A 25,673-nucleotide genomic window follows, 5' to 3' on the forward strand; every position below is an offset into this window, starting at 1 on the left:
TTCCAGTTTTATAAGGAATATCCACACTGTTCTCCATAGTGGTTGTACTAGTTTGCATTCTCACCAACAGTGTAAGATGGTTCCCTTTTCTCCGCACCCTCTCCAGTTTTTATTGTTTGTAGACTTTTTGATGGCAGCCATTCTGACCAGCGTGAGATGGTACCTCATTGTGGTTTTGATTTGCATTTCTCTGATAATGAGTGATGTTGAGCATTTTTTCGTGTGTTTGTTAGCCATCTGTATGTCTTCTTTGGAGAAATGTCTGTTTAGTTCTTTGGCCAATTTTTTGATTGGGTTGTTTATTTTTCCGGAATTGAGCTGCATGAGCAGTCTAGTGCTGTTTCAAAGCATGAAGAGTATTACATTTGATAGGGTCATTTAACTATTTTCCTTAAGAATTTAGAGTAATAGTTTTTATATTAATAATAGAAGTATGTACTTTAAAGTTGCTGATTTTGATGTCTGATAATTTTTCTCAGAGTAATTAAACCAAAAGCTTCCAAAAAATACTTAATTTTTTGTTTGCTAAATATTGTATCTTCAATTATTCTTGTTGTTTAGTCACTAAGTCATATATGACTCTTCTGTGATCCCATGAACTATAGCTTATGAGGCTCCTCACTGTGTGACATTTTCCAGGCAAAATACTAAGAGTGTATGGCCATTTTCTTCTCTGTGGGATCGTCTCAATGGGAACAAACCCACATCTCCTGCATTGGCAAACAGATTCTTTAGCACTGAGTCACCAGGAAAGCCCACGTATCTTCAGTTAGAAAAGCTTTTATTAAGACTATTCATTCTCCCTCCTTGTCATTTTGATATCTCTTAATTTAAAAAATCAAATCCCACTGGCCTTCAGAGTCAAATTCCCTGGGGGTTCTCAGTCCCTTTGCTGGATCCCCAGTTTGGGAAATCTGTTGTGGGCCCTAGAACTTTCACAACAGCGCGCAAACCTCTTTGGCATAATTGTTCTCCAGCTTGTGGGTTGTCTGCTTGGTGGCTCTGTGGTGGGGTTCATATGCCGCACCTCCCAGGTCTGCTGTAGCCGGAGCCCCTGGCCCCGCAGCAGGCCACAGCTGACCTCTGCCTCTGCAGGAGACATCCAAACACACAAACGCAGGTCTGGCTCAGTCTCTTGTGGAGTCCAGAATCACTGCAGATGGTGACTGCAGCCATGAAATTAAAAGACATTTGCTCCTTGGAAGAAAAACTTTGACAAAACTAGACAGCATATTAAAAAGCAGAGACATTACTTTACCGACAAAAGTCCATACAGGCAAAGCTATGGTTTTTCCAGTAGTCGTGTATGCTGTGAGAGTTGGACCATAAACAAGGCTGCACAACGAAGAATTGATGATTTTGAACTGTGGTGTTGGAGAAGACTTTTGAGAGTCCCTTGGACTGCAAGGAGATCAAGCCAGTCAATCCTAAAGGAAATCAGTCCTAAATATTCATTGGAAGGACTGATGCTGAAGCTGAAGCTCCAATACTTTGGCCACTTGACGGGAAGAACTGACTCATTGGAAAAGACCCTGATGCTGGGAAAGATTGAAGGCAGGAAGAAGGGGATGACCGAGGATGAGACGGTTGAATGGCATCACCGACTCAATGGACATGAGTTTGAGTAAGCTCCAGGAGAAGCCTGGCGTGCTGTAGTCCATGGGGTCGCAAAGAGTTGGACACGACCGAGCAACTGAATTGAACTGAACTGAAATTTTTAAAAAAATCTTACTCTCCATCTTTTCCAGTTTTTTATTATTCTATTTATAGTCTTTTTTCATTTCTTGACTGGATCTCGACTCACAGTCAGTGACATTGGGTCTTGAAAGATGTTTTTCCAGCACTCTTGTTTTTTTCTCTGTAATGTGCCCAGAATTTGCTAGATTTTGAATGAATGAGAAGTCAGGAATCCTAAAATCTGTGTGTGGAGTCGTAGGTCAGAGATGATTTTCTGTTGGAGCAAAGGCAAGGTAAGAGTACTGTTGAAATTACTATAGTATGTTTGTTAGTTGGTGTACGTCATTAGTGTTGAGCAGCAGCATCAGTCTTGTAGCATTGTCTGAAATGTCCTTCAAGTTTTGTTGATAGTCTTCCATACTGGAGAAAAGGCATTTGGGAAATTCTTAGGATACTCTGTCGTTTGGGCAAGGATAGTCACATTTGTTTTTAGGCAGTTGTTAAATAGTTGCTCATTTCAGTGATCGATGTGTGTTTTTTTTTTTTTGAGATATAGAGTTTTTAAGAATGTTGGCCTTGGTTCTATAAACTCCTATCTGATTTGAGGTGGAAAGACCTTGATGATAGGGAAGAGTTTTTCATAGTCCTCTCGTTCATGTGTTTAGTGACAGTCTTTATATAACTGTCAAGAGAGGGGATTAAATATTTAGGTTTCCAGTTGTCTTCTCTTGCTGTCATCAATATAGTTTTAAACAAGTTGGTTGGGAGACCATGTAATTTAGATAGTCAGTGAAGTTGAAGATAAATTCAGTGCTATGCTTAAATATCAGAAATATTAGAGTTCACTATTCTGTTCAGATTTTTACTTTTACCTTTTGGACTCTAATAGGGAATTTCTGAAAGTATTTGATAGAATGATAGTTCTGAACAGTCTCAGTGACCTGAGGAAGAACAAAAAAGATTCTTAGTGCCAGTGTTGTCATTGTTTAGTTGCTAAGTCATATCTGACTCTTTGCCACCCCATGGACTATGGCCCACCAGGCTCCTCTGTCCATGGTATCTTCCAGGCAAGGATACTAGAGTGGGTTGCTGTTTCCTTCTCCAGTGGATCTTCCGGACCCAGGGATCGAACCTGTGTCTCCTAAATTGGCAAGTGGATCCTTTACCACTGAGCTACCAAGGAAGCCCGTTAGCCCCACTACATTTAGGAAATGCTAGATTTAAAGATGTAGGTTGATTTTGGCATTTTAGCACTTTTCAGAGATTTTAGTATGTTAATGTGCTCATCGGTTATCTGTGACAAAAGAATAAATGATAATGTTTGCATAATTTATCAAAATTTTGACTTTAAATTTTTGCAGAGTGCACATTTTAGGATTATGTTTTAAGGCATGTATGTTCAGGGACACTATATATACAAAATATACAAAATAATACTATACTAGCTTTCTCATAGTTTATTTAAATTCACTAAGTAGTCTGTCTGCATCTGTTTGTATCAAACAGTGCATTAGAGGCACCATCCTGGCTTTCAAAGAGCTTTCAGTCAAATTTGGTAGAGATATAATTTACTATCCATAAGCATGTGGCCATGAGAGTTTCCTTTTGGCTATCAAGATGAAAATAAAATTATTCAAAGGTTATTAGAATGTCACAGTAGAACAAGTTGCTTCTTGCTGTAGAAGAAGATTTTAACATGTTTCTTACTTAAATATGAAAGTGTGAATTATGTTGTTTCCACATATCTGGTGTTATTCGCCACTTACCCTGTCCGTAAAGCATGCCCAACATCCATGGCTATCTTTTAAACTCAGATCTAGTCAGTGAAATCAGTAGGGCTTGAGATAATAAGATGCAATATCTTTCTTGATTCCGATTTTCTTCCCTGCTGTCTGTGCTTAGTTGTGTCTGACTCCCTGTGGACTGTAACGTTTCTTCTGTCTCAAGCTTTGGCAGGTGGGTTTTTTCAAACCACTGTGGCACCTGGGAAGCCCATTCTTCCCTTACTATTGTAAAAATTTTTGCCACTACTTCACTGATGACCTTATACTGCCTTTATTAAAATTTTTTTTTTAATTTTACCAGTCTGGTTATCTAAATAGAGAGGTAGAATATACCTCATGTCTTGTTTTCCCTCCAGTACCTTGCAAAATATATATCTAATGAACTAAACTAAATTTAATTACTAATAAGCACTTTGCTCAGAGAAGGCAATGGCAGCCCGCTCCAGTGTTCTTGCCTGGAAAATCCCATGGATGGAGGAGCCTGGTAGGCTGCAGTCCATGGGGCTGCTAAGAGTCCGACACGACTGAGCGACTTCACTTTCACGTTTCACTTTCATGCATTGGAGAAGGAAATGGCAACCCACTCCAGTGTTCTTGCCTGGAGAATCCCAGGGACGGGGGAACCTGGTGGGCTGCCATCTATGGGGTCGCACAGAGTCGGACACGACTGAAGCGACTTAGCAGCAGCAGCAGCACATTTTTGTTGTAATCATTGATCTCCTTAGCTCTGAAAAAAGTTTTTGTCCAGTATATCTTCCATCAGGTCTTTTTCTTGGGTAGTTTCTGTTGATTAATTCTTTGAATAAACCATACTTTGTTGTTTCTTTGTATAATTTTTTTGGTGCACTTTGGATGTTTGATTCTAACAGTGTGGTAACTCTGAGAGTCGTCTTCTTCCTCTTTTCTGGGGCTTGCTGGGGTTTTTTCAGTTGTTGTTGTTACTGGTTTTTATTATTGGCCACTATTTCTGTACTGAGGATCAGCCTGAGGTGAAAACTTTTAAAGTCTTCTTAGTTCTTTCTGAGCTTTTCCCTTGGTATACCCAGTTACTTTTTGTCTTTACCCATGTATACAGTTATTTTTAAATAAACATCCTTATTTTTAATGTCTTGCTCCCAAAAGAAGAAACATGAAAAATGAAGGTGGGGTGGTAGGGTGCTTGGCCTTTATATACCCTGGAAGTCACTTCAGCCAAAGTAAGTGGGGCTTGCAACAATGGGGGAGGTACAATAACAATGTCTGTTCACCTCTTTGTCTGCACCTCTTGATCAGAAGCAGGAATCGGTGATTGGAGCACAGTTAGTTTCCTGCTCTTTGGAGGATGGGGTGCTTTTTGCCCAACCTGACTCCCATAGGCTATGTGTAAGCTGCTCTAGGACATGTACACGGCTCCCTGCCAGGTGGCTCAGTGGGCCATGGCCAGCTGCTACTGTGCTGAGAGCTGAATGTAATCTCAGTTTATCTTCCTCTGTATGGGACAAGGCTTCAGCAGAGTAGAGTTGCATAGTACTTAAATCAGACAAATTCTGCCACTGTAGTTTTTGTGTAGGTTCGGAGGCAGATTGCTAGTGCTTTCTACTCTGCTGTCTTCCCAGAATCCTCGCCCCTTAAATGATTCATATACTTCAAATTCAAATCCCTTAAGATATGTAACTCAGACTTGTAAAAACCAGGTTTTTAAAAAAAGTAGATTACGCATACATGTGTCAGAAATTCAAATGGCTTTGGAATAGGTACAGTTTCTTCTAAGTTATTCCTATTGAGACAGTCTCTTGTATCATTTTTTCCTCAGAGATAATATCCTATGGAAATAGTTTGTTCATATAAATGCATAGACACCCATATTTCTTTCTTCCCTTTTGTTTTTGACACAATTGGCCATGTATTTATGGGGAATGACCTTTAGGCCTTGCCAGGAGAAAAGTTAGGATACATTATGTAATATATATAGACTGTTTTTTTTTTTTTTATAATGATTTCTTAGTATTCCTTGGTTCTAGACAGTGCATACTTTATTTGATGAACATTTAGATTGTTTTCAACCACTTGCTATTGATGGCAGCCATATCATAGCATTTATTGCACATGTTTTATCTATAAATTAAGTTCTTAAAGGTGAAGGTGCTGAGTGCAAAGGATATGTGGTACATTCTGATAAATACTGCCAAATTTCTGGAAGTAGAGCCCTTTTCCATGTTCCTGTTTATTTTATTTGTTTATTTGTTCACACTTCTGTCTTCCAGTTGAACTTTGTTCTTCTGTGTTTCTTAAATAAGTTGCTTAAGAAATAGTTATAGGACAAAACCTTCTAGCTCTGTTTTAATATAGTATGAAATATAATTTTGGAATGGAGTAAGCCTAGAGGCTTTGTCCTATGTAAAATTTAAAAAGTAGCCAGAATTTCCTCTTTAATCCTCCTCACATATCTTCATTATGTATATGTGTGCTCAGTCGGGCCCGACTCTTTGTGACCCCATGGCCTGTAGCCTGTCAGGCTGCTTGTCCATGGACTTTTCCCAGCAAGAGTACTGGTGTGGGTCACCATTTCCTACTCCAGGGAGTCTTCCTGAGCCAGGGATTGAACCCACATCTCTTGCATCTTTAGCATTGGCAGGCGGATTTTTATTACCTCTGTACCACCTGGATAGCTCTTTTATGTTCATTATGCATAACAAAATTAAAAGTGTTTCTTTTCTTGTAGCACATCAAATTTAGTGCTTTTTCTTGAGATAATCTGCCAGTTAGTGCTTATATGTAGGCATCTAAAATGCTATATGTCCTTTAAGAAAGTAACGAAGGATTTCTAATTTCTTCTAAAGGCGGGATCCACAGCACCATTGTTCATTGACCATCCAGTAGAACCTGAGTCAAATGCAACAGATGGCATAGAATTGTTCGAAGACGGTCAGCTAACCAGTCGCTCTAAAGCAATAGCAACAAAAACCAAAGAGATTGAACAGGTGAGAATCCAGTCTGCTAAAGTACAAAAACTTTTGTTCATTTTGTACATAATAGTTACAGTAAATATTTATTGAATAAATATGTTTCATTTTATCTTTTTTCATTTATGACCCTGAAATTACAATTTAAAACATTCTAAAAAGTGTTCAATATGATTTCACTGTAATTGTGATCAGTTTTGTCTCCCACCCCTGCTTACTTTTCTTCTTTTAATAAAAAGCAAGCTTCTATTTTAGAGAATATTCTAGTTAGTGTGGAACAATTAAAAACCTACTAAATAGAGGTTTTTAACCTACTAATAGAGGTGAGTTGAAAGAAATACTAAATATACCAAAATGTTAGCAAATGTTATTTTTGAATACTGGGAATACAGATGTTTCTTAATGGTTTTCATTATACCTTTAATCGTTTTTCAAATATTAAAGAAAAAATAAAGGGTAGGTATTTAAATCTCATTTTTAATGATATCATTCTGAAAACTCAGGATCTTATTTTTAATAGACTGAATAGATTGCTTAAGGAATCATTATAGGATAAAACCTTCTATCTATGTCTTAATACAGTGTGAAGTATAATTTTGGAATGGAATAAGCCTAGAGGCTTTGTCTTTCCTAAGGTTTAAAATGTAGTAGCCCTTTCCTCTTTAATCCTCCTCACATATGCTCATTATGCATAGAAAAGTTGAAAGTGTTTCAATATGGAGATATTACCTACCTTATAGGGTATTATCACTTTATGAGAATTAAATGTAGTAAATATAAAAGGACTTTATAAAATGTAACATGTACAGCTGTTTGTTTTTGATGTTGTTACTCTCTAATGCCTTGAGTAAATGTTATTATATTGTTATAGAATCTTCTAAAATCTATTGGAAATTAAGAACAAAATTAAACCTTTTTGCAAGGTGCTATTTCCACATCAATTAGAATCTATTTCTGTTGGTTAAATAGAAGATCTTATTTAAATCCTAGATATAATAGTGCAACTTATGTTGATGCCAATCTAATGCAAAAGATAAGAACCCAGATAGGAAATTTGTCAGTAAGCCAACAGAGTTTCAAAACAGGATTGGTAGCAATGTCAGATGCTTGGAGGAGTATAGGAAAATAGAGACAGAAAATCCTGTTTAACTTGGCTGTATGAAAGGTAGATTAGTACCTTTAAAGATATCAATTAAATGAGAGTAAAACAGTTTTCTCACTAGGTGTATCTTCCAGTGTGAATATGTATATCATTATTATTGTCTTTTTACTCTCACTTTCCTTTTTAGCTTTTCCCCCCTGTGCCATTTGACATATGTTTGCTTGTCTCCTTTACCATATGGAAACTTCATGAAAGCAAGGGCTTTGTTTTTAAGAACATAACTGGTAGAAAAACTTGACTGACCTCCCTGTTGGAAGGGAGTATTGGGTTGTTGTTTATTAATCTTAGTACTACCTTCTCTTGTTATTAATCATAGTTTGATCTTGACTAGTCAGAGGTAGAGCCTAGCTTAGCAGTACACAAAATTTAGTATGAAACCAGGTTTTTATATAGATACCTATATATGTTTGACATGTAAATATGACTATATTTCTGTTTTCATCTGCCCATTGTTCAAACACATGAAAAATCTGATACTGAAGCATATTGTGCAAGGAGAGATGACCTAAAGAAAGAAAAATAAATCTAAAAGGTCATTACTATATTCTGATGCATTAAAAAAGTAAAACCATTATAAATATAGAACTTAATGATATTAAATGTTGGAATGTAGCTACCATGTTTTGGCTAAGGTACTTTAGTTTTCATATATTGACAAGAAAATCAATCCAAAGTTCCTCAAAAATGTCACAAAACTAGGAAATAATAATACATAATTATTTTACAAATCATGTCTTAACATTATAGTGAAAATGAAAAAAAATTAGTTTTAAGGGGGTTTACTTCCCATTTTCTCCATTTCCAACTTTCGTGCATTTATTTTTAGAGGTTAAAGACCAGATGGATAGGAATATTATAAAGGTTTTATATTTTCCATATGCTTGAAATACTGCATGATTTAAAATATGAATAATAGCCTCCCCCAAAAGGGCCTGCATAGATGAGGCCAACAAATCAAGCTTAGAATAATGTAGGAATGTAAATGTTGGTGTTAATAGCAAAGTTGCTTTTTCTCCTTGTATGTCTAGTACAGTATGTTCACATATAAAGATAAATATCCACATATAATTTTTTAAAGGCTATAAATTAGGTCCTTCAGCCCTTGAATCCCAAGAAAGTCATTCACTTGAGGCAGTATTGCAATATATAATAAGCTAAATCTTCAGACCAAAATTTAATTCAAAGGGCCTACAAATGTGGCTTATTTACTGTTCAAAGTCATGTATATGGAAATAGATTGGATCTGAATCACTTCAATAAGAGTGGATTTATGTTTTTGCCATTTTATTGCCATCTCATTCTTGGGCATATAATAATTTGGTAGGATAGAGGTACAGGTGCCTTTTTAGAAAGCTTACAGCTTGTAATCATATGGCAGGGAATCACTGATCTAAACTCTCTGAGCCAGAAGACATCGGATTGCATCTCTGAATATTGTGTTGCTAGAGATCATTTGAATCATCTCACTTTCACGTGAATGTCTTTTAGTGAATATGATTCATTCTCTTGTTCCAGCACATTTATCCTCCTTATGCTTTGGATTCTCTGGTATATCTTTTCCCCCTTATTTTTATTTCCCCTGATATCTCCTCTTATCCAATTTGGGCCACAGTTTACATTCAATTATGGAAATACTTTCCTAGGCTTCCTGGCTTCTGAGCTTTGAGGGGCAAACTTCAGAACTTCTTCTGTCATTATGGTAATTCCTAGAGAGATCTAACTTACAAAATTATAGGTGCTTCATATTCTGGTTCAGGTGTTTACAATTTCACTGACTTCTTGATTGTCATATATTCCACAAGCCCTCACATACCTACTGTTACTGAACTATTTGGTTTGAAAGTCCATCCTACTCCTTGCTTTATTACTAGTGAGGAATCTTGTCTTTTAACAAATTGTTATTTTGAATGAAGCACACAAATTGAAATCCCGTGTTATTATATAACTTCTTTGCTCTATTGTACCTTTAGGAATAAAACAATATTTACTATTAACTCTTTGGAATTGTCTTATTTTAGATTTACAAAATCCCTCATATTTTGATAAAATTGTGCTTAGACATAGCCTCTCAGTGAGATCCTCTGTTTTGGGATCCTGGCATATAATATTTAAGTCTACCTGTAATCCCACTGGCAAGATCAGACTTAGTTTCTTCTATCTTCCTCTTTCTTCAGGTGGAATCCAGTGAGTATACACACGTGTGTATATACATGCATACAGACAAAAAATGTGCATGTACATGGTTGACCTAGCCGATCATATGACTAAGAGTGTCAGGGTGGCTAAAATCCTCCTAAGGACACAGAAGGTTGTAGAGAAATAGGTACTTAACGAAGCAGTATAAGGATAGTGGGTGTATGAAGTGAAAGTGAAAGTCACTCAGTGGTGTCTGACTCTTTGTCAGACTTTTTCTCCAGGTGACTTTTTCTCCAGGCCACAGTACTGGAGTGGGTAGCCTTGCCCTTCTCCAGGGGATCTTCCCAACCCAGGGATTGAACCCAGGTTTCCCGCATTGCAGGCAGATTCTTTACCAGCTGAAGATTATTGAGTTCTTTTGCCATGCCAACTAGTCTTAAAAAAAGAACCTTTCATCTCTTCATTCTCAAGGCACAGCACTTATATTGTGATTCTCTGCCTTTATTGTACATCTAGGGGGCTTTTACAAAGAAGAACTTCCTGGATTTCAGCCATAAATATTCTTGTTAATAAGTTGTCAGAGCTTCTCAAACTTCAGTGTATTGTAAATCACTGGGGGATCTTGTTAAGATACAGGTTTTCATTCAGTAGTTCTGGAATGGGGCTTGAGATGTGAATATCTGGCATTCTCTCAGGTGATGCTGATTTTACTAATAAGGAATTGAAAGGAAGTAACTGTATTTTCATAAGTTCTTCTATAGTTTCTGGGCTTCCCTGATGGCTCAGTGATAAAGAATCTCCCTGCAGTTCAGGAGATGCACGTTTGATCCCTGGATTGGGAAGATCTCCTGCAGGAGGTCATGACCACCCAATCTCATTTTCTTGCCTGGAAAGTCCCACGGACAGAGGAGCCTGGTGGGCTACGGTTCCTAGGGTTGGAAAGAGTCAGACATGACTGCAGCAACTTAGCACACATACATAGCTTCTAATGTGCTGAAAGTGATTGATTACCACCTTTTATGTAAGACGTTTTATACTGTTTTTTAATTGTGGTATAATTAACATGCAATATAATGTTTAGACCTTAAGTATTCAGTTGGATAAGTTGTAACACTTTGTAAATATCACCCAAAACAAATATTAATGAAAGTATTTTCTATTCAGATATGCAGTTGATTATATTGACAGCAATAAGGTTTAATTAGGAACTAAAGTTATGGTTATATATCAAAAGCATGTCCTTTGGCTTAAATATTGTCCAACCCAAAATGTATTTTAACTGATAAAATATACAAGGATAGAATTCAAAAGACACAAGAGATTATGCAGTGAAAAACAAGTTTCCTTCTCACCCATAATTTTTAGCTGCCTAGTTTCTTTTCCCAGTGTATAGATAAACTGATAAGTGATACATATGTATATGTGTATACACAGTTTACATACAGTATTTATGTATGTGTGTGTACATGTATACATACCCTGTGTGTATGCACATAGTATACACACACAAACACACCTCTGGAACATGTTTGATTCAGGTGAGTAGAGATAAAAATTGGTGTGTGTCCTGTTCAGTGTTTTAGTGACCATTATATTTCAGTATATATATATATATATAACTAGTCCCCTATTAATAGACATTTATAATCCCTTGGAAACCATGTTTCAAAGTATAAATCTTCTGGTTTCTCCACATTAAGAAGTATATATGTGTATGTTTAAAATAAACAGTATTTAAAATGAACAGTTTGGGATGTGGAACAGTTGCTTTAATACTGTGAGTGTCAGATGCTGTGTTTAGGTCTTGTGAAGTGCTGTCCAGGTTTTAATAATTGCATAGGAGATCAGCAGCATACCTGTTTAGTTCTCATGGTTCTGATGGCTTGCCAAGTTTGAGAATAACTGTAATATGTGAGTTTGCAGAGAATCTGAACTTCTTCCTTGTACTAATCTTTGTCAGCCTTTCTTAAAATATGTTAGTAAATGCAATTAATAATATCTAAGCCAGTCTAATTCTGGGAATGTATAAAGAATATTAATAATATTCTTTAAATGCATTATTCATGATATTCCTCAGCAGAAAATCACCATTTGTAAGGGGGGGGCAAGTCTATCTTGTCTTTCTTCTTGTTTGTTAGGTAATTTAAAAAAAGAACATGTACCATGAAGGCAAATTCATTTTTAAGACCTCTGGCTATTTCAGGATACTACTTAATAATATAAAGGTGTTTTATGAAAAAGCTGACTATTCCTACCTGTAAGTAAGTCTTTCTATTAACAGAATGGTTGATTATATATTTATTTGATAACTTACAGTTAAAATGTACACATGAATAATTTAAGATTCAGAGAGGGTACAATCTAATGTTCTAAAGCAGAGAGTACTCAGAGATAGAGGGGATTGCTTATTTTTCTTCTTTCCTTCTTTTAACTTTCAAAGACTTAAAACATTTGTTTTAGTAAAAACATTATTTTTTATAGTCAGACATAGCTATGCCAACCTTGTTATATGGAGGAAATGTTATTTCTTAGCCATGTAGGAGCCACTTTAATAAAAATCAAATTACTTCAGAAATCATTTTATTGCCTATGTAGGTCATTAGTGTTATAGGTTAATATAATTTTACTCTCAGTCTAGATCAGTCTACTTAATATATGGTTTTAATTTTAATTTTACATGTCAACCATTTTGTGAACGTATGGGCAGCTCACTAGCTTTTCTTCATTTTTTTCCTCAAAATAAGAAGTTAGACTGAATAATCTTAGATCTCTTCCTAATCTAAATTGTATTAAAATTAAAGGCTAAATAGTGCTTCTTTTATACATACTATTACATGAGTACATAAAAAAGCTAATTTCAGATTTAACTATAGAAAATTTAGGTGTTGATTCTTTTTTAAACCTCTTGATGACAGAGGACATAGGGTACTTAAATTAAAATGCATTTTAAAAACTCAAATATTTGTCATGGCTGTGCATCAGTCAGGAATTAATTAGTACTTGTTGAGCTAATGAATTGTGCAGTTAGTGTTTTCTTCAGTAAACACGATATTCCATTTAATCACTGTCTGCCTATGGCTGTCTTCTTTTTACTTAGAGTGTCTATTTTCGGTCACCATCTCTCTGTGTAGCTGATTCTTCACAATCCTCTCACCAGCTCTTGCTCTTGTGCTCTCAGGATAAAATAGGATATTTTTGTTTCACCTTTAAAGTGAAAAGGCTTGAAAATTAATCAAATGTACCATCTTTCTAAAAGGTTCACTAGATTGGGAGACATGGAAGAGAGTCACTTTTTAACAGATGATGGGTTAAAATTAAATTGTTTCAAACACAGAGGTAACTATATCTTGTGTATGCATGATCTAAGCATTTTATACTTATACCCTGCATAATAGAAACACTTCGTTTTTTTTTTCCAGAGCAAGTAACGAACTTTGTAAAAGTGCAGCTCTCATCACTATCTTGTCTAGACATCAAGTCTACCCTACTGTATTTAACAGCCTGTTATTACCAACCACTTATTCGGACTTTACATATATATAGATTTAGTAAAATACACTCATTTGAGATCTACCTCTGAAAAATTTCTTATTCCCAAAACACACTGAAAATAAATTGTTTATTTTGGCTAAATTTCAGAGCTTTTGAAAGTTAGTTTATCAGTCAGATTATGTTTATGTTCTTACTGTAGACACTTGTTGCTGAAACATTAAGTGTAAAGTTTTCACTTAAAGGGTGTAGGTGTGTTAGTTGCTCAGTCGTGTCTGACTCTGCGACCCCATGGACTGTAGCCTGCCAGACTCCTTTGTCCATGGCATTCTCCAGGCAATAATAGTGGAGTGGGTTGCCATTTCCGTCTCCACGGGATCTTCCCAACCCAGGGATCGAACCCAGGTCTCCTGCATTGCAGGCAAATGCTTTACCGTACCGTCTGAGCCATGAGGGAGTTTCATCTGCAAGCTGTCTCAGAAGGTAATTTGTATCATGTTTGAAATGTCAAAGCCAAGTGTCTCCACCTCTATGCTTAATGAAAAGTGAGGTATTTATATCTGATATAAATCCGTAAATATGGTGATGGGATCTATTAAGATACTATTTTTACATAAAATATAAAATTTGGACAACACAGATACCAAGTCTTATAAAACCCATACTTAAAATGTTGTAAGTACCAGAGGAGATGTGACCATCCTGGACCTTATCCCTTGGATTGTCATCATTTAAACAAAAGTACCCAATATAAGTATTCCCCATGGCATAAGCCCATGCATGAGCTTCCTTCTCTTACCTCCCTTGTTTCCTGTCACCCAGTGTTAGATAAGGATTTTTGCTAGTGGTTCCAAATTACTGTCACTTGCTCTTCAGTTCCTCTCTTGTAAGTTGACAATTTAACTTAGTCTCTGAGTGTTTCACATTAAGCACATTTCCAATGTGACAGAAAATGCTAGATGCTTCCATTTACTGCTTTAACCTCTTAGAGCCTTTTCCTCATTTGTTAAATGAGATTAGTTTCTTGTTTTCCTGCTGAATTAATGAGATTTTGTGGCTCAGCTGGTAAAGAATCTGCCTGCAATGTGAGAAACCTGGGTTCGATCCCTGGGTTGGGAAGATCCCCTGGAAAAGGGAAGGGCTGCCCATTCCAGTATTGTGGCCTGGTGAAATACTGACTACTTTCACATTACCTCTTAGGAATATTTTATAGCAAGTTTCCTGTGTAACTTTAACTCTGAAAGGCTGTTTTCTCATCCGTGTGAGGATTTTGGCTGTTTACCTTTTGTCCTTTTATTCTGTTTTTGTTTTGGGGAGCTTTCCCCTTTATTTGTTAAAAATGAAATGTGAAAATTTTAGTATGAAATATTTTGTTTATTTTGGAGGGCTTTTTAATTTTCCTTTCACATTTTCCATTTGACTTGCTTTTTTAAATCTCACTGAACCTTATCTATTTTTCTAGATGTAAGAAGTACCATAAAAGATTAATGTTTTCTTCTCCTTAGAATCCCCTGCTTTCCCTCCCCATTTCTAAAACATAAATTGTTTTTATATTTCCTCCTTCATTTGTCTTCCCTTATTTTTAAGATGTGATTCCTCCTATAACATCTGCTGTCTTCTCTTAACTGTTGTTTAATTCAGGTATTGTGCAAGGAGATAACAAACTTGTCTGTTTTACACATTCATTTGCTGAGTACAATATTAGTTAACTGATATTTTCAATTCATTTAGAGAAGGTGTTTTAAAAGTTGCACTAAGATAATCTTATGTTTCTTCTTAAAGGTAACTTGAAATTAAGCATTAGAAATGAGCTGATGTTGGGAGTCACTTACATTGTTGTCTTCGTTTTCCCCTTATTCTTCCTCTTTTTAAAATTTTGCTTTTAAAGAAAATAGTACAGGAAATTGGACAATACATTATATATCATTTCTATTTTATTTATATTTATTTATTTGAATTTGCCAGGAGAGTTTCTCCAAATATTTAGAGATTTGTTTTGTCTACCTCAGAACTGAATCAATCCCTCAGTTATCTGAACTGGGGAAGAAATGAGTAGTTTGGCATCATTCAATTTTCTGGTTAGCTGATATTCACTTATGTTAAACTCTTGCTATGATTCCTAATGTGCTCTACTTTAATGATGTAACACATGTACAGAAAGAGTGTTCAAAACATAATTGTTAGCCTAAATGACTTCTCACAAAGCAGGCACTAGTGAAAACTATCATTTAAGAAAAGAAATAGAGATTACCAGCACCCCAGGAGTTCCTTCGTACATCCACCCTAATCACTACCCCCCCTTCCCAAAGTAACTACTATATTGATTCCTAACACTGTAGTATAGTTTTACCTGTTTTTGAGCTTTACATAAATAGAATTATACAGTATATGTTATTTTGTGCTTAGCGTCTTGTTCAACATTGTGTTTATGAGTTTCATTGATATTGTTATATGTAATATAGCTCCTTTTGGTTTTAATTTGCATTTCCCTGATTACAGATGATGCTGAGGATTTTTTCATATAGTTATTGGCACATAGAGGTCCTCTTCTGGAAAGTACCTGTGGAGATTCTTGCTGTTTTCCTGTTGAATTCTTTTGTCTTTGTTTTTTTGACTACTCTGTGGAAGTTCTTTGACTACTAAATTCTGAATTCAAGCCCTTTGTTAGTTACATGTGTTGCAGATATCTTTTCCTATTTTGTGGCTTGCTTTTTCATCCTTTCGATGTCTTTGAAGGAATAAAAATTCTTACTTTCAATCGCAGACTTTTTAGTCTTTTTCTAAGACTAAATAAAAGCAATATCTTTTGTCTCCTATTTAAGATATCTTTCTCTTTTATTGTCTTCTAGAAGCTTTTCTGTTTTGTCTTTTACATTGAGTTACAATCCATATGAAAGTGATTTTATGTATAGTGTATGTTAAGTGTAGCTGGGATCGAGTTTCATTGCTTTCTACGTGGATATCCATTTGACCCTGAAGTGTCTCTTGGAAAGACCGTATGTTCCTCACTGTTCTGCACTGACCCCTGTGTAGTCAGTCAGGTGTCCATATATGTGTGAATCTGTCTATGGTCTCTTTTCTATTCCATTGGTCTGTTGGTGCTTGCAGCAGCACCACACTGTCATTACTGGAGCATTATAGTAAGTCTTGATATCCAGTAGAGCTAATTCCCCGTTTGTTTGTTTGCTTTTTTTTCCCCTCACGGGTATAGAATTTCTATAGAAACTTTAGAATTGGTTTAAGTTCTCAGGTATAACAGACAAAGCCTGATGGGATCCAGGCTCAGCATTTCTCAAGAGGTTGCAGTCAAGCTGATAACAAGCAGTGTAGTTTCTCAAGATGTGACTGGAGTTGGAAGATTCAGTTCTAAGCTCACTCATGTAGGTGTTGGCACGAGTTTCAGTTCCTCACGTGGAATCATGGCCTCCCCTAGAGCTAGTGACCCAAGAGTGAGAGAAAAAAAGTAATACCTTGCTGCCGCCTTTTTTGTTCTGTTCTCTTGAGTCACATATTGTCTGTCACTTCTGCCTTGTTCTGTTGATTGGAAGTGAGTCACTAGTCTTTTTCAAAGAAACAGCTTTTGGTTTTGTTCATTTTTTTTCGTTTTGATTTTATGTTTCATTATGTTCTGCCTTTATTGTTTTTCTTCTGTATTTTTTGGTTAAATTGTTGTTATTGAAAAATATTTTGAACTAGATACTTACTGATTTGTAGCTTTTCTTTTATCCTATGAATTCCCTCTCAACATAACATTAACTCACCTTCCAAAGTTTGATGTTTATTGTCATTCAGTTTGGAATGTTTTCCTAATGTTCTGTGGAGTTTTCTTATTTAGAGTTATTTAGACTATTTCTTAATTTCTGAACATATGGCAATTTTGTGGGTTTAAAAAAAAAATTTCGAATTCAAAACCACTGTAGTCAGAAAACATATTCTTTAGGATTTTAGTCCTGTGAAATTTGTTGTAACTTACTTGTGGCTATACACATGGTCAGTTTTTCTGAGTGTTCTATGTACTTGAAAAGAAGGTGTATTTTTTATTTGTTGAGTGCATTGTTTTATTAGTATGTCAGTTAGCTAAAGTTTATAATTATGTCAACTCATATGTCCTTATTGATTTTGCTTGTCTTTAACAGTTTCTCAAAGAGTTGTGTCAAAACTTCAAATATGTTTGTGGATTCTCATATCTCTTTTAAATGTTTCTATTACTTTTATATATTAAGGCTGTAATATAAATTGCATATGAGTTTAGAATTATTTTATATCTTTATGAAGTAGTGCCCTTAATCTCTAATGTCTCATGTACATTAATTTTGGTATGTAATCTTTTTTTGTCATGTTACTTTTATTCTTGTATTCAAGAGAAATAACTTTCTCTTATAAGCAACATATAGTTAAGTTTTAAAAACTCCTTTTTGATACATATTTTTTACTTGAATCGTTTCCATTTACTGTAGTTGCTGATATGTTTAATAGCTCTTATTTCATAGTCCTTTTTCCTTTCTTTGGAATGTTTAAATTTATTATTCATCTCCCATTTTCTTTGTAGTTATACATTCTTTTACACCATACATCCTTGATTTATTAAGTCTAATATAGTACTTTTTACTTCTTGATCAGCGAAGGCATCTTAGAGCACTTGAACTCCATTGAACTTCCTCTTGATTGATTTGATTTAGTTTGTATTTTACTCCCGCATGTATTTTAAATCCCACCAGATACTTAATAGTATTTTATGCAGTTAATGTTCATTTAGTATTTACTCTTTTGTTACTTTCATTGCTTCTTACATCTCCAGCTTCCATCAAGGATCATTTTCTTCTACCTGAAGAACAATGACTCAATAGTTTCTAGTGCACACACTGTGGACTTCTGTATACTTAGTAGAAGGATTTGTGGAGCGTTACTGCAGTGCAGCTGAAGTATTTTAGAAGTCAGAGCAGTGTAGGAACTGTGAATTAGGGAATTTGGCTTGAATCCCAGTCGATCCAATTGCTATGCTTCTTTGGAAAAGTCAGCTCTTTTTCCTCAATACTCTCTTGGGGATGGTGATATACCCACTTCATAGTAAAGGTAGAATTAAATGAACATATTTATTTAAGTTGCTTAGTGTGTTGTCAGTATCAGCATGACTGCTGCTGTTGCTTTGTACTAGTCTTTATGGTAAATGAAAAGTGTTAAATCTTGTGTGCTTACAAGAACAAAATACCCATAATTTCAAATAGAAAAAGATGAAAGGAAAAATTAAGAAAATGAAAGAGATGAAGAAAGTCTACCTATGTCCAATTGGAGTACATAAAAATAGAAATTGAGGATACATACCCAGACTCTGACCAGGTAACTTATAAATCAAACTGAAAAATAATCTGTTCCTTTGGTAGTCTTGTATATTAAATTATAATCTTTGTGGATGGGTTGAAATTATAATTAATGGCATTGAAATCAAGGAGGACAAAAATGACCCCTCCTTTGCTTTCATCTAGTGAGTCTCTCTCACTAGAATTTGTTCTCACATAAAAATATTTTCCATTCCATTTTTTTAATGATAGTAATTGTGAAAGAGGTTGGGGCCTCGTGTAAAGCAAAAGTGTAAAAAATATTAAATTAATTGGCTTTTTAGTTGAAACCAGGTGTTAAGGGAGGGCAGGTTGTTTGCAGCATGTTTATATTTGTCAATTTTGTTTTATTTATGCTAAAACTTTATTCAATGAATTCATCAGTTGCACAGCCAACTGTTGTTTGCCTCTGAAAGTTACACAGCCGAAAGTAACATCTTTTCCTCTTACTCACAGCATATGTTCAACCAGGGTGCTGTTTATCTTTTTAATAGGCTAAAAGGATAGTTAGCAATTAACCACCTTTGTAACATCCAGAGTTCCTTCCCTACAGTAGATTCACAGTAGTTTAACAGTTGAATGAATGAAACTAGAAGCAAAGCCATATAGTTTTTCTCTGCCATTTTAGCTTCAGGAATCTTTCCCTTCAAGAGATTGGGAGCTAAAGGAAGAAGGAAAAACATCCTCATTCATTTTGTTGAAAAAATACAGACAGATTTGATTGGTTTTCATATACTATAATCCTCTATGAGAAGATTTCTTATAAATTTATTACTCGTGACTAAAATATATATATTAGAAGATTGATATAAACAATATTATTGATGTGAAAAAAATAGACTTTTACAACAGTCTGTGAAGGGACAAGGAAGAGATTTTTATCCTAAAATTTATTTAAGTACAGTTTCACTATAATGTGTCTAGATATGGATGTTTTAAATTTGTCCTGTGTAAGATAGCTTATGCTTTCTGAGAATTTACATTTTTCATTAGAGCTAGAAAATTATAAATTGTTAACTCTTTGAATTTTGAGTATCCTCTATTTCTATTTTTATGTACCCCAGTTGGACATAAGTAGACTTTTTTTATCCCATCTTTCATTTCTCTTAAATTTTTCCTTCATCTTATCTGTCTTTTTCTAGTAGATATTATGGGTATTTTGTTCAGTTAATAATGTGGGTTATTACTTACAGCCTCTAAGTCTTCAGTTGTATCTAATTTGTCATTTAACCTATCCATTGAGTTACTAATTTCAGTTAATATTTTCTACTTTTAGAAGTTCAATTTCATTTTTTTTTTTTTGTATATTTGCCTAGAATTAGATTGTTTATTGCCTATGTTTTCATTCCCCCATTTCTTTAAACGTCTTGTTTCCTATAACTGGTAGTTTTAATATCTGAAGTCTCAAGTCTTTAATCCAGCTGTTGTTTCTGCTGACTCTTGCTTATGGTAGCATGTTCTCTCATGTAATATGTATTTTGGAGTTGTGAGATTATATTTAGAACTTCAAATGCATATGAAGGTAGACTGCACTTACGAATTTTCAGAGGAAACTGCATCCACCTCAAGAGACCAGCCCAGGGCAGGGAAGTTGCCCTGTCATTTTCTTTTACTGACGGGTGATTTTTGTTTTTTCTAGTTTGACCTTTTCACAAAAATCTTAGCTTTATACAGAGGGCTTAAATCCAGTTCTGTCTTGAATGAGCTAGAAGTTGTGTTTCTCATTCCCTGCCAGGCTTTTGAGTTCTTGACTCTTCGGGGCAACAATGACTCATGATAGTAGTACAGCACTCTGGTTTCTTGCTTCTTTTCTTTCTTCATTTATGACTTCTGGCAATTCCTCTTACTTATTTTAAGAGTTTAGCTATGCTTTTAAATGAATTTTTATTTTTTAGGTTTCTGCTTTTTAAAAAATTTCTGTTGACATATAGCTGATATATTTCTTAAAAGAATTTATTGACAGTGTTGTGTTAATTTCTGTTGTACAGCAGATTGACTCAGTTACACACACACACACACACACACACGCACACGTGTGTTCTTTTTCATAGAACAGTTTGCATCTGCTTATCCCAAACTCCCAGTCTTTCCCTCCTACCCCACCCCCATTGGCAGCCACAAGGCTGTTCTGTGTCTGTGAGTGTGTTTCTGTTTTGTAGATAAGTTTATTCGTGTCGTATCTTAGATTCCACTTATAAGTAATACCATATGGTGTTTGTCTCTTTCTGACTTACTTCACTTAGTATGATAACCTCTAAGTGCATCTGTGTTGCAAATGGTATTTCATTCTTTCTAATGGCTGAGTAATATTCCATTTACATCTGTACCACATCTTCCTTACCCATTCCTCTGTTGTTGGACATTTAGGTTGCTTCCATGTCTTGGTTGTGAACAGTGCTGCAGTGAACATTGGGATGCATGTATCCTTTCAGATCATGTTTTTTTCTAGATATGTGCCCAGGAGTGGGATTGCAGTGTCACATGGTAGCTCTGTTTTTAGTTTTTTAAGGAACCTCTGTGTAGTTCTCTGAAGTGACTGGACCAATTTACATTTGCACTAACAGTTTAAGAGGGTTCCCTTCTCTCCACACTATCTCCAGCATTTATTATTTGTAGACTTTTGAAGGATGGCCATTCTGACCAATGTGAGGTGGTACCTCATTATAGTTTTGATTTGCTTTTCTCTAATAGCAATGATGAGCATTTTTTTATGTGCCTGTTGGCCATCTCTACATGAATATTTTTTGATCTCTCCCCCATACCCTTCATTTTCCTATTCACTTCCAAGCCACAGCATTTATTGCAATGATTTTATAGAATAAGTGTTGACAAAATTTTATTTCCTGTGGTGTATTGGAAGTATCTTGAATAGTCTTGAGTAATGGGCTTAAGAACTTTGTCTTGATTTGATGGAAAGACTTTGGAAGGAAGTATTTTGTTTCAGTCCCACCTGGTGTACTGCAATTCAGTTCTGTCACTCACCACCCAGCGTTAGTGCAGACTCCAAGAGTTAAAGGCTCCAACAAGACTGTCCTTACTTTAGATATCAGCTGGCTGTACTTTGGGTGGCTGGTAACAAACTGACCCCCAGTCAATTCATTACAAATTGGCTGCAAATTTAGGTGTTTCCATGATCTCATTGAGATCAGTTATATGCTAAAACAACTGACGGAACTCAGGAAAGTGCTAAACTTCTGATTAGAGTTTTGTTATAAAGGATACAAATCATGAAAAAAGTATTTTTCAGTTGGTGTACTGATGAACTGCAATCCAATTCTGTACTGCAGTTAACCATTCAGAGTTGGGGTAGGTCCCACAACTTAAAGGGCACAGTCTCCAAGTAGAAGACAACAGACTAAGGTGGCATGAGAAAGGGTCTATATAGACCTTTCTATATAAGACCTATATAGACAGTCTTATAGACCATCTCTTATAGAAATTTCTTGGTAGGGAAAAGATAGTAGATAGCAAGCCCAAGATGGTTTTCTGAGGAGAGATGGTTGAAAAATTTAACCAGGAAAAATATTTTCAACCAGGTTGAAAAATTTAGCCAGATTGTTGAAAAATTTAAGGACCAGGAAAAAAAAGTTTGAATTCTATTGATAGGCAGTATGGTTTATTGGATGAATTTCAGATTCATGAGAATTAGGATCATGATTTTTTTTGAAGATGGGTTTGGTTGTGGACAGCTGTTAGGCTACTCTTTAGGTAGGGGGTGGTGAGAGCCTGAATTAGATTGGTGGAGTCGGCAGTGGAGAACTAGTGTGTCAAAGCAGGTGGCAGGAGAACAAACAGAGCTTAGTCCCCTATTTATTTACTTACTTTTGACCCCTTGTGAAAGGATAAAAGTAATAGGAGAGAAAGTGAGATAAAAAACAGATGAAATAATTGATACAGCAGGAGAGGCTATCAATAGCAGAGATAGAAGGACTTAACCTTTAAGATTTAGAGAAACATTTTTTCCCGGGACTAGGGCAAAGGAGAATAAAGTGGCAGCATTTTCGAGGTGGAAAGGAAATCAGTTTCAGTTCAGTTCAGTCACTCAGTCGTGTCCGACTCTTTGTGACCCCTTGGACTGCAGCACACGAGGCCTCCCTGTCCATCACCAACACCTGGAGTTTACTCAGATTCATGTCTGTTGAGTCAGTGATGTCATCCAACCATCTCATCCTCTGTTGTCCCCTTCTTCTCCCACCTTCAATCTTTCCTAGCATCATGATCTTTTCCAAGTCAGTGCTTCACATCAGGTGGCCAAAGTGTTGGAGTGTCAGCTTCAGCATCAGTCCTTCCAGTGAATATTCAGGACTGATTTCCTTTAGGATGAACTGGTTGGATCTCCTTGCTGTCCAAGAGACTCTCAAGAGTCTTCTCCAATACCACAGTTCAAAAGCATCAATTCTTCGGCAATCAACTTTCTTTATAGTCCAACTGTCACATCCATACATGACTACTGGGAAAACCATGGCTTTGGCTAGATGGACCTTTGTTGGCAAAGTAATGTCTCTGCTTTTTAATATGCTGTCTAGGTTGGTTATAGCTTTTCTTCCAAGGAGCAAGCGTTTTTTGATTTCATGGCTGCAATCACCATCTGCAATGATTTTGGAGCCCCCAAAAATAAAATCTCTCACTGTTTCCATTGTTTCCCCATCTATTTGCCATGAAGTGATGGGACCAGATGCCATGATCTTAGTTTTCTGAATGTTGAGTTTTAAGCCAACTTTTTCACTCTCCTCTTTCACTTTCATCAAGAGGCTCTTTAGTTCTTCTTTGCTTTCTGCCATGAGGGTGGTGTCATCTGCGTATCTGAGGTGATTGATATTTCTCCGGGCAATCTTGATTCCAGCTTGTGCTTCATCCAGCCTGGCATTTCTCATGATGTACTCTGCATAGAAGTTAAGTAAGCAGGGTGACAATATACAGCCTTGATGTACTCCTTTCCCTATTTGGAACCAGTCTGTTGGCCCATGTCCAGTTCTAAATGTTGCTTCCTGACCTGCATATAGGTTTCTCAAGAGGCAGGTCAGGTGGTCTGGTATTCCCATCTCTTTCTTTCCACAGTTTTTTGTGATCCACACAGTCAAAGGCTTTGGTGTAGTTAATAAAGCAGAAATAGATGTTTTTCTGGAACTGTCTTGCTTTTTCAACAGTACCTTAGTTTTTAGTGTTTTTGAGATGTCTTTTTTTTTTAACTTTTAATTTTATATTGGAATATAGTTGATTAACAGTGTTGTATGAGAGTTTCTGCAGTACAGCAAAGTGATTCAGTTATACATAAACATGTATTTATTCTTTTTCAGTTTATTTTCCCATTTAAGGTTTACATAATATTGAGCAGAGATTCCTACGCCATACAGTAGGTCCTCGGTTATCCATTTTAAATACATGTCATGTGTGTACATGTACATGTTGTACATGTACAAACTCCCTAAGTATCACTCCCCACCCCTAACCATCAGTTCATTCTCTTAAGTCTGTGAGTCTGTTAGTTTCCATATATAAGTGATATCATCAGATATTTCTCTTTCTCTGTCTGACTTACTTTTCTCAGTATGACAATCTCTAGGTCCACTGATGTTGCTGAAATGGCATCATTTCGTTCTTTTTACTGGCTTAATAGTATTCCATTGTCTATCTGTGCCACACCGTCCTTATCCATTCCTCTGCGGATGGACAGGTAGGCTGCTTCCATGTCTTGGCTGTTGTAAGTCGTGCTGTAGTGAACATTTGTGTGCATGTATTCTTTTGAACCATGTTTTTTCCTAGATATATGCCCAGGAGTAGGATTGCAGGATCATATGGTAGCTATATTTTTATAACAGTTTTTAAAGGAACCTCCATACTGTTCTCCATAGTGGTTTACCAGTTTACATCCCAGCCAACAGTGCAGGACGCCACACCCTCTCCATTTATTATTTATGGATTTTTTGTTGATAGCCATTTTGACTAGTGTAATTATGGTACTATCTTAGTGTCGTTTTGATTTTCATTTCTCTGGTAATTAGGAATGTTGAAAATCAAAGCATTCTGGATTAAGGACCTAAATATATATATATAAGCCTTAGGCAGGAAACAGCTAATATATTTTAGAATTTTCCACCTGAAAGGAACAAACAATAGTATTTCAAACAAAAACGAATTTCAGTGTCCCAGAATGCTTTGAATTCCAATCTTTTAGCCAAATAACACATTGCTGTGGTTATTTCCTGATGTATAAACCTGTTCATTATAATGATTTCCCATTTGAAACCCTCCAGAGGCTTCCCATTATAGTATTTCAAAATAAAAATCTGAAGTCTTTACTGTGGCTGTCGAGATCTGCTGGTTCTTTCTGCTACCTCTCTCTCCATGTTTCTTTCGTGTTGCCTTTGTGCACGTTACCTTTATGACTGTACCGCAGTCATGTCTGTGTGTGTGCGTGTTTGTGTGTGTGTTTTCAGCCATGTCTGACTCTTTGCAACCCCATGGACTGCGGCCCACTGGGCTTCTCTGTTCATGGAATTTTCCAGGCAGGAATACTGCAGCAGGTTGCCATTCCTACCCCAGGAGATCTTCCCAACCCAGGGACTGAACCTGAATCTCTTGTGTCTCCTGCATCGGCAGGTGGATTCTTTACCACTGCACCACCTGTGAAGCCCGGAACTACAGTCATACTAACCTCTTAATAGAACATGCTTTCCCCACCTTGGGTGGCCTTTGTTGATGCTGTTAGGTTTGCCTAGAAAGCTGTTGCTGGTTTTTCATCTTTCAGGACCCCACTTGAATACTACCCTTTAACTAAAGCATTTCTTTATTCCCCTGAATAATTAAAATAGTTCCTACATCACTGAACCTTTATAACACTTCCTGTAAGTATACATATGTTTATATGTTTTTACACATATTGCTGTATATCTTTCCCACTAAAAAGAAAGCTTTCTAAGGATAAGACTATGTGTTTCTTTTGTTTGCCACTTGTATGGGGCTTGTATATAGTAGGTCCTCAAAAATTTGTTGGCTAGTAGGCCTCAAATATTTGTTGCGTGAATGGTTTCTGAGTACTGAGTATCTTGTTTGTTCTTTAATACTTGTACAAAAGCCCTGTGACATAAGATCCTGTTATAATTCCCACATTACAGATAAGGCAAGTGGGGCTTACAGAATTATGTAA

General features: G+C 36.0%; 1 protein-coding gene across 8 annotated transcripts in view; it reads left to right on the top strand.

Annotated features, from left to right (window-relative positions):
• PPHLN1 (periphilin 1) overlaps window positions 1-25,673 on the top strand; it is a 145,259-nt gene that overhangs the window by 89,779 nt on the left and 29,807 nt on the right. For all 8 annotated transcript variants that reach the window (XM_043446357.1, XM_043446359.1, XM_043446361.1 and 5 more), the window contains one exon: window positions 6,281-6,421. In XM_043446357.1, coding sequence (XP_043302292.1) covers window positions 6,281-6,421 — 141 coding nt within the window. The remainder of the gene's footprint in view (window positions 1-6,280; window positions 6,422-25,673) is intronic.

This window comes from Cervus canadensis, chromosome 25, assembly GCF_019320065.1.
Source record: "Cervus canadensis isolate Bull #8, Minnesota chromosome 25, ASM1932006v1, whole genome shotgun sequence".
In the NCBI taxonomy this organism is placed as follows: domain Eukaryota; kingdom Metazoa; phylum Chordata; class Mammalia; order Artiodactyla; family Cervidae; genus Cervus; species Cervus canadensis.